The following is a 9,863-nucleotide window of genomic DNA, read 5'->3' on the forward strand; positions in this document are numbered from 1 at the left end:
CCTTCCCTTCCCTTCCCTTCCCTTCCCTTCCCTTCCCTTCCCTTCCCTTCCCTTCCCTTCCCTTCCCTTCCCTTCCCTTCCCTTCCCTTCCCTTCCCTTCCCTTCCCTTCCCTTCCCTTCCCTTCCCTTCCCTTCCCTTCCCTTCCCTTCCCTTCCCTTCCCTTCTCTCTCCACTTCCAGCTGTCTCCCTCAGCTTCACCTCCAGCTCCTCTACCTCCTCCTTTTGCTCCAGCTGCTTCTTCTGCCTCTCTGAAAGCTCAGGGAAGCAGAGGGGCTGTGAGCAGCAGTGCCATCTGCCAGCTCCTGCTGGGATTTTGGGATTACTGGGATTTTGCTTTGGGTGGGATGGGAAATCCTCACCAAAGCACCAAGCAAAGCTGCTGTAGGGTTTCAGGATGGAGAAGCAGGTAGCTGAGCTGCAGGAAAAGCCAGGATAAATGTGGCCATGCTGCCTCTGATTTATTGATTGATTGATTTATTGCAAATTTGAAGAGATTGGTGGCTCACAGAGAGAGCTTTGCCCTCTCCAGCATCCCAAGTGCCCTGATTGCATCCAAGTGCAGCAGGGAAAATGCCTCTGGAGCAAAGCTCAACCTGTTGGATTTGCTGGGGTTGAAAGCTGCCAGCAAAGAGCAAAAGTGGCTTTTTTGTCTGCCAAGTTCCAGTGCTGGTCACAGGGGAAGATGTGATAAGGCTCCAGAGCTCCCACATCTGCAGCTTTCAGAGCCTCAATTCCTTGCCAAAAAAAAAGGGACATGGGGAAGGTGAACCCTATCCCACTCTAACAAAACCTTGTCCCAAACTCCCCAACCCAACTCCATCCCCACAGCCCCATGGAATCCTTGTGTGGAGAAGATCCTTGGGGAAACTGAGGAGCTGTAAATGCACCTGAGGTCTCGTACTCGGCTGCATGTCCTGCCTGTGAGGGAATGTCCCTCCCTTGAGGGAAAGGCAGCAGGCAGAGAGAATTCAGCCAGAAATGTGGAAGAAAGAAGTGATAAAAAGTTGCCTCCTATGGTCCATCTGGTTTCCAGCATCTCCATCCCAACCTGCTTGGGAAAGTGAGAGCAGGAATTGTCTCAGAGCTCACCTGGCTCAGTGGCCTCTGTGTGCTGGCACTGCATGTGGGCTGGCAGGAAGGAGTTGGTCACGAAGGATTTGTGGCAGAGGTGGTGCTGGAGAGGAGGGACAAGTCAGCAGAAGGACTGGGATCTGCAGGGAGGGACATTCCTCATGTTCCCGGTGAAGCTGGCAGGGCTTTGGTGCTTTAAAGCAAGAGGGGAGACCTCCAAAGACATGGATGTGTTGGGGGGATGGAGATGGAGGGGGTCAGGAGCTGCTTCTGTCTGGAACCAGTGGGGCAGGCAGGGGCCAGGATGGGGCAGGGAGAGTGCTCAGGGAAAAATGCTGCTTTTCCAGTGGAGCAGGGAAACGAGGGGAGCAGAGCACCGGTGAGGTCCTGGTTATAAGGGGGTCCCATGCTTCAGGGATGCCTGAGCTGAATGAACATAAATGATCTGGTCTGGGTGGATTTAGTCTCCAGGAGGGAAGGAGGGAGTTGATTTGGTGATGGGGCAGAAGCAGGCGAAAAGAGGAACATCCAGGAGGCTTCCTGATGGAACGGTGGGGAAAGAAAATCGTCACTAAATCCAGGAGCATCCAGAATCCCTTCACTGATCTGGAGGATGTTTAAATTCTCCATGGCGTGAGATATCCACCAGGACACAGGGATCCCATGAGATCCCTTCACAGACCCCTTGTCTCACACAGCTCTGACCACCTGCAGCTGGCACCTCCCAAGAACACAGATTTTCCCAGGGGCTGGCAGGGAATTTGCCATCTCCATGAAGGTGAGAAACCAACAGCAGGGCTGGCTGGCACCTTTTATGGGGCCAAAGTGTGGGATACACAGGCAGGATGAAGCAACAAGCGCCGTGCCCAGGGGTGTTTTACACCCTCCCGCCACGCACCTTGCAGCAGCTGCTGGGGCCAGCTGTAGGAAGAGCTGCTGGGGGAAAATCAGCTTCTTCCACCTCCTGCTCTCCTTCTTTTCTCTCCAGAGCTGTGCTGCTCTGTCCCTGCTGCCGGGAGCAGCCAGCTCAGTGTGAGCATCCTGCAGGCACCGGGCGTGGGTGGCCAGGCTGGTGCCGGCGGTCCTGGCAGTGCAGCAGGTACTGGAGACCCAGCCTCTGCTCAGGACCTGCTCCAGCAGCTTCCCCACCTCCTCCAGACCCTTTCCAAATGCAGCCAGCACCTCCTGCTCTTTCCCAGCTTCTCCTGGGACTCACAGAGAGTGAGAGCAGGAGATACCCCCAATGCGAGAACTTCGGTGAGGTTGGCTGTGCTTGGTGCCCTGCTTTGCTCCAAGTCCTGGCAGGATTTCTCCTCTCCTGGCAGGATTCCTCCCCTCCTGCCAGGCAGGAGAGAGAAATGGGACATTTGCAGAGGAGCCACCAGATAACACAGCAGAACCTTGGAAATGCCTCTTCCTTGAGCTCACTTGTGGAGGGAGCTTGAGCGGTGAAGTCCCTCAGCCCCATCCATCCCCTCATGGACACTCCCAGAGAGTCGAGTCACAGGGAAGAAAAGGCAAATCCTCACTTGTTGCCAGAAACAGAGAGAAACTGGAGGGGAGCAATGAGGATGGGAGCAGAGTGAGGAGTGTGGGCAGTCAAAGGGAATGGGGAGCCATCAGGGCTGTCCGGAGCCATGTGGGAAACAGGGAGAACTTCTTGGGCTGTACCGCTCTTCCCCTGCATCCCCTCAGTGCTGGGAGGTCAAAGGTGTGGAGGAAAATCCCTAGGCAGGAAAACCCTGCTCTAAGAGAGAGTGGACCAAAGCTAAACCAGAGTGCACAGCACCAGAGCATGAAACTCATGGCTGGGGCTGAGCCATGAGAGTGTCACCCTAGGCAAGGGAGAGGAAAAATATTCCCTCATGCCGTGTTCCTGCTCCAACAATCCCCAGCACTCAGCTTGGCACCACCTGGCCTTACAGTGGAGTGACTTTGGAGGAACACAGGGCAGGAAGGAGCCCCTTGTCCGGACACAGGAGCACATAAACCCCATGTGCAGAGGGCTCCCTTCTCCTGCTGAACCCCAAATTGCGAGCTGCAGGTGGCTCAGCAGCTGCTGTGTTTGCAGGAGATAGCATTGTGCACATGGCAAACATTGGATGACGGAGGCTGATCCCCACCTTTCTGCTCCCGAGTAAAAACGAGCTGGGCTTCTCTTTAGGGAATTGGGTGGATTGGCATTATCCTGGGAAAGGGAGTATCTGGAAGGGGATTGCTCACCGGGAGCCCTGTTGGGATTAAACAGGACGTTTTCACAGCTGGACGTGGGTGACCACCTCATGTCAGTTGAAATCCATTTATTTAAAAGGGATTTGGGAACCTGGAGGGCCATCCCTATCCATCCTTGGTGTCTCAGCACCCCCTTTCCAGGCACATTTTCTACAGCCAGGATTGACCTGGCTGAGGATGGGGCAGCGCAGCCGTGTCCTGGCAAAAGCCAACGTAGAAGTGTGAGAGCACAAACATTTGGAAAATGTGACTCATTTTTCAGGGAGAAACGAGCTCAGAGGAGTGGTTGTTTACAAACTCTTTTATTTTCACTCACACTAAAGTCCCTCTCAAAAACGTAGGGTGTAAAGTCCACGTGAGGAAAACACCAGGAAAAGACGCTGGTTTGGGCTTCTCTTTTGCCCCAGAGGCTCCAGTCCAAAGCCTGTTGTGCTTCCAACTTTTCTGATGTGGGAAGCTGCCAGCAGTGCCAGGAGGAGCAGAGACAACATTCCTCCTGGGAGGCCATGCCATTCCCTTGGAGAAGCCCATGAAAAGGCTCAAAGTCTGTCGGATTTGGGAAGGTTTGGTTCATGAGCACCTATCAGGAAACAGAATCGAGGCAAAGGTGTCCTTGGAGGCTACGTCCAGTGGATACCCACCACCATTCTCAGCATCCCAAGGGAGTAGGAATGGTGCTTATGGAAAGTTCTTTCTTTCTCCTACAAAGCCGGATACCGACGGAGTGGGGATTGTGTTTGGCTGGAAGGATCACCCCTCTCCTCCTTGTTCCACGTCACTCAATGTCCTCAGGGCCTGGGAGATCCCTGTGCTTGGCATTCTGGATCAGGTCCTGGTAGGTGGTGGGGCAATAGGTTTTGTAGAGCTTCTCAGCCAGGGTGTTGCTGCCGGCCACCACCACCTTGCGGTTGCGGTTCATGAAGTTCCACAGGTGCAGCGCATAGGAGTGGTTGAAATTGGGGCTTTTATCCCACACCTGGTAGTACCGGCTCCAGGCTGGGTATGGGATGGGGTAGAAACGCTGGGGGTTGAGGAAGGAGATGTTCTGGCAGCTGTGGTCCTCGGTGCCTTGGAAATCCGTGAGGTTGCAGAGCGTTTTGAGCATCCTTGTCATCAAAAATGGACCCTGGTTGCCCCAGATGTTCCCGTTGTACTTGAGAACGAAGTTCTCCATGCAGTCCCAGATGAACTTGTGGCGGGCAGGGAAGCCGAAGATCCCGTTGCTGGAGAAGCGCGACTTCTGCGCCGCCAGGAAGCTCTCCTGGGGGATGGGCCGGATGGAGATGACATCCGTGTCCATGTAGATGCCCCCGTACTTCCAGATGAGCGCCAGTCTGCTGGCATCCGAGCTGACGTGCACCCAGTTCTTCTCCTGCTCCGGGACTACCTGTGGAGAGGGAAAGGTGAGATGTGCTGCCGTGGGCAGGGAATGGATCCAGTCCATCCACGGGGCTGCAAATGGCACCATAAACCTGCACCTGCACGGCTGCAAACGTCGCTGACAGCCTTTGCTGCCTCCAGCCGCTGGATTTTACTGGGATAAGATAAGGAGCTGGAGCAGAGCAACGCTTTGTTCTCATTAGGAATGCAGGAACATTTCCCAGGTGGTTTGATGGCACCTACGGTGTTAACCCAATGCCACCATGAGTCATGCCCTGCTATTTCAGTGGGACACAACCCACTTAACACACTCCCGGATCCCTCCCAGCTCTTTGAACCAGGCTGGAGGCTTTTCATCGGCATTTGTTGGCATTTGGAGGCTTTTCATCGGCATTTGTTGGCATTTGGAGTCACTTTTTCTCGGGAGAAGAAAGAGTTGGGAGGAAATCTGCCTGCCCTGCCCAAGCAATTTGACCAAAGCTACTTGTGGGCAGTTTGCCAGGAATTTTTCCCAGGGTGGAGCTCACCAGATCCCTCCTTGGCTTTGCATGTTGCTGTTATAGAACCTGAAATCTCTCCCCTATCTCTTAATCTCCTGCAGGCTCCGGCAGAGTGAGGCAGCTCTATCAAGTGCTCAGGCAGCACATTTTGTTCAACCAGCTTCTGTTGGGGAACATTATTAAGGCTGTTTTCTCAAAACACGTCTGCAATCTATTTTTACCGGTGTTTCTTTTGCCAAAAAATCCGATTCTCCAGATAAGGGGGAAAACGCCGATCATGTATTCCATAAACAGAGAGATGAATACACAGCAAAACGCGGCCAAAATGAATCTATTCCCAACCAAAACAATAAAAGTCACTAATTTCACACAGTCCTGCGTTCCTCGTTCCTTTTAAAGCCTTTTCCCACCGCTATCTGTAACTCTTTTCCTGTTTTCCACTTGTTTTAACACTCACCTGATTGTACCACTGGAGCAGAGGGGTCTCCTGGAAGATGGTTTCCATCTGGAGAGGGAAGATGAAGACATTCTTCATAGAAGACAAGAGGGAGAAGGCTGCGTAGCTGGTGTTCATGTCCAAGGCTGTCTCGTTGGTGAGTCCCCTCATGAAGAGGATGATGGGCCTGTCCTGGTAAATCCTGGCTGCAGATTCCACGGAGCATGACACCAGCGGGGGTGGCTCCAGGCGCTCCGTTGTCTCCAGGAAAATGATGCTTTTACCAAGGTTCAGCACCTGCTCAGGTGTCAGGTAGTGCTGGGCCATGGGCAAGTAGGAGAAGACGCAGCTGGACAAGAGGGAGATCTCGTACAAAATGCCCGAGACAAAGCAGAAACAGAGGCATATCTGGATTTTCCTCAACATTCTTGCTTTCCTGGAGCGTTTGGGGGCATGCCTCCGACATGGATGCTGAGGAGACACAAGGAACAGCAAAAGGAGGAGCCAGTTATTACTCAGCAGGACTAGGAAATGGAGGGACGTGGCTTAGGACAGTGAAAGGTGAAGGCAGTTTGGTGACAAGCCTGGTGACAATCCCTCTAAGGGTACAGAGAGCTCTTCCCCTTGGGATGAAGATCTGGAGTCCCACCTCCTTGGCCCCAGCCAGGCAGGGGGAACCAGGAGAGGTGTTGGAGAAGGGATGGGCAGCTGTGTCCCGTGGTGCAGGCATGGGCTTGGCAGAGAGGGCAGGACTCAGGGAGAGCATGTGAGAAGGGTCACCATGCCAAGGGAAGGAGCCCCAAGCCCATGCCTGGGGCAGGCTGGTGTGGGAAACTGTTCCCAAGCACTGCAGTGCCATTCCAACACCTGCTTGTCCCAGGGAATCTGTGGAGCCAAATGTGCCCACGGAATGAAGCGTCCAAGGGGAACATGAGTGTCACCAGGGGGAAGGGTGTGATTACAGCTCGGGGTGTGTCACCCCGAGCTAAAACATCAGCATGCCAAAGGCTTTTTCCCAATCCATCCCTTCTGCTCACACTTCAGCCCTGAGGGATGTGAGGGATTTGTGGCCTGCAGGGATGGAGTCTTGTGATGGACCAGAGAGAAGCAGATGAGGATAGGAAGTGGATGGTTTCATACAAGGAAGGAATTAGGACGTACCCGGATTATAGTCCTGACAAATCTACATCTCCAGCTCCTTTTCCTGCCCTGGCGGTGGCAGTGGGACTCCTGCAAAGCCCAGCTCCCTGGTGAGGACACCCAAACCGTCTGGACCATGCAAAGGGATTTCTGGAGGTAGGAGAATGGTGCACGGGGGGAAACCAGCTCTGCTGCCAGCTCAAGATCAGTCCCAGAAAAGGTGTGGGATCCACCTAAAAGGACAAAGAAGGGACACGTTTTGTGAGACCCATCTCATGCCTGGCACAGCTCCCCCCTCCCGATCCCAGCAGGACATGAGGCCATACAGCCACGGGGAGTTCCTGCTGGCGAGAGGCAGGATGGAATCGGATCTGCGCTTCACTGCCTGGTGACACAAGGAAATTCCCTCCTGAAATGCCACCTGGTTGCACCTAAGTAGCTCTGCAGGGACCAGGAGCCAGGGTCCAGTGGAGGGGACACACCTGGAATGACAACCCAAAGTCCAAGAGGCCCTAAAAGTGTCCAGACCTTGAGTTATTGAAGGGAATGGCAGGAAACACAGCTCTGTGTGCTGGGATAATTATTGAGCCTCATTCCATGTCACCCTTCCAGAATACAGATAAGTCCGGAGCGGAGAAAACCCCATGGAAATTCCCTGCCAGTGCTGAGCTTGTGCTTGGAGCTGTGGCAGCTCCCAATCCATTTCTCAGAGCTGGATCTCATCAAATTAAATATTAAAGCAGTGACTGTTCCCATCAGTGCTGCTTCCTGTGCTGCATGACAGATTTTGTTGTTTTCTATTCCAGCTGCACAGGGTTTCTCATCACATCCCGGGTTCCCAGGGCAGCACGGGAGTTTGGGAAGAAATTCTTGGGTGTGAGGGTGGGGAGGCCCTGGCACAGGGTGCCCAGAGAAGCTGTGGCTGCCCCATCCCTGGCAGTGCTCAAGGCCAGATTGGAGCAACCTGGGCTAGTGGAAGGTGTCCCTGCCCATGGCAGGGGTGGCACTGGATGAGCTTTAAGTTCCCCTCCAACCCAAACCTTTCTGGGGTTCCATATAATTCCATGTTAATTTTTCCAATCCCATTCCCAGTTTCTCTCGTTGTCCCAGCAATCTGCACTCTGCTGTGAGTGGCAGCCCTCGGGACCTCCCTGCAGATATGGAACTTGAACAGAAGACAGGGAATGGAGAGCAAATATCCGTTTGGAAAGGCCATGTTCCCGAGCCTGCAGATAAGGCAGCCCGTGCATGTTCCAGCCCAGCCCAGCCCCACGGGGCTCGGGAGACACCAGCACTGGCACTAAAATAAACTGCAGTGCTCAATCTCCAAATTTCCTCCCGCCTTTCCCACCTGCCTCATTATCAGACAGGTCCAGCTAATTTACTCAGGTCGTTTGAAAAGAAAACAGGAAGAAAACATTGCTCCCTGGCAGCTCCATCACTAACTCAGCTTGGCCACATTTTCAGGCTTCTGGCTGTTGGTTTTTTTCCAGCCCAGAATGGTTTGGGGTGGAAGGGACCTTAGAGCTCATTTTGCTCCAAACCCCTTCTGCTGGAGTTCACACCCCTCAGGCTCCAGGGCCAGGAAAGCTCAGGGGGATCCCTCCAACCTGACCCGGGTCCTCCCAATCCTTTGGGGCATCCAATGGTGCTCCTGTACCGTTATGGCAAGGACACCTTCCACTAGCCTGGATTGCTCCAAGCCCCATCCAAGCTGGCTGGGAACACTTCCTGGGATCCAGAGGCAGCTTCTCTGGGCACCCTGTGCCAGGGCCTCCCCACCCTCACAGGGAGGAATTCCTTCCCAATATCCCATCTAACGTCTGGCAGTTAAAGCCATTCCCCCTGTCCTGTCACTCCATGCCCCTGTAAATCATTCCTGCTGCTGCTCCAGTGCCGAGCAGGGACTGGAGTCTCTCTGTTCCTTTTTAAATCTTGATGCCACTCTCCTGAAGCAGAAACCCCCAGCTTTGCTTTGATTAGAGTTGGGAGCATGAGGACATTCCCATTACTGGATTCATATTTCTCCTTTGATGGCCAACAGATCCAATGTCTCAGGTCTTTATGAGCAGCCCAGCAAAGCCATGCTCGCAATAGTCCTTCAAATTTAAAACAGTCCGGGAGGCATTTTATTTGCAAATTGTGGGCAGAGAATGAGGAGCCACTCCAACATCTCCCTGCTCTGGGCACAACGCTGTGAAGAGAACGACGCATCTTCATTGGCTCATTCCAGGAAATTGTTTTGCTTGGTTGGTTTTCCAAAACCCCTGTGTGGCGAGTTATGAATTCTCATCACATTTGACCCGGAGGCTGCTGTTATCAAAATGTTCCCTTCCCTGCTCGAGTTAAAAGGACTGCAGAGCCGAATGTTAGAAATAAATCCCGGCCATTGAATAGATTACCCTGCTGAGCGGGATGATTCCGCGATGCGGCTGCTGCCTTGATGGCCCATCTTGTAAAGAGATTTCTTTTCTTGGGGCAATTTCCGTGTTTCAAGTGCAGGATGAGAATGGCTGGGAGACTACAAGGAAGATTACTACAGATGCCTGTGATAACTCCTCGAGGTGGCCGTGAGACACAGGCGCTGGGAATACAGCGGGATTTTGCAGTAAATGCCACCAAAGAGGGGCGATGATCCTGCTGGGTGCTGGCCCTACACCCCCTGCACATCGCACCCCTGGAGTCCCTGCGGTGCACAAAGGAAGGTCCCCAGGACAGCCCACGAGGCTCCACCAGCCCCGCAGGGATTCAGGCTCAGCTTGAGCAAGGACTAAAACTCCCCGTTTGCGAAAAAGGATTTTTAAAAATAAATAAATAAATAAATAACCCCAGCACCTGCAGCTCACAATTTTCCCCAGCCCTTGAGCCCAGCCTTCATTTCAGTTTTAGGCTCTCTGAAGCGAGAGGTGCATCACAGACTGCAGCTCGTGCACCACAAGCAAATATTGCGCATCTCCCAGTCCTCTGGCAAACCCCACTGCCACAGAACACGCATTCCCACAGCTCCTGGAATCCCTCGGGATTCAAAGCAGACACCTCCGTCCGCCTGCCTATCCCCAGCTCTGCAGCTTTCCTCTGAGAGCCGGTGGGATTTGCTTTCAGA

At 53.5% G+C, this 9,863-nt stretch overlaps 1 protein-coding gene across 1 annotated transcript; it reads right to left on the reverse strand.

Moving 5' to 3' along the window:
- Positions 1-3,795: 3,795 nt before the first annotated feature.
- A4GNT (alpha-1,4-N-acetylglucosaminyltransferase) lies at positions 3,796-6,898 on the reverse strand. Its single transcript, XM_032120210.1, has 3 exons — positions 6,782-6,898; positions 5,642-6,091; positions 3,796-4,691 (listed from the first exon to the last, which is right to left on the reverse strand). Exons 1-3 carry the CDS (start codon positions 6,896-6,898, stop codon positions 4,080-4,082), a joined length of 1,179 nt encoding a protein of 392 aa, XP_031976101.1. The 3' UTR covers positions 3,796-4,079.
- Between the last annotated feature and the right edge of the window lie 2,965 nt (positions 6,899-9,863).

The sequence above is a fragment of the Corvus moneduloides genome, chromosome 10, assembly GCF_009650955.1.
Source record: "Corvus moneduloides isolate bCorMon1 chromosome 10, bCorMon1.pri, whole genome shotgun sequence".
Lineage (NCBI taxonomy): Eukaryota > Metazoa > Chordata > Aves > Passeriformes > Corvidae > Corvus > Corvus moneduloides.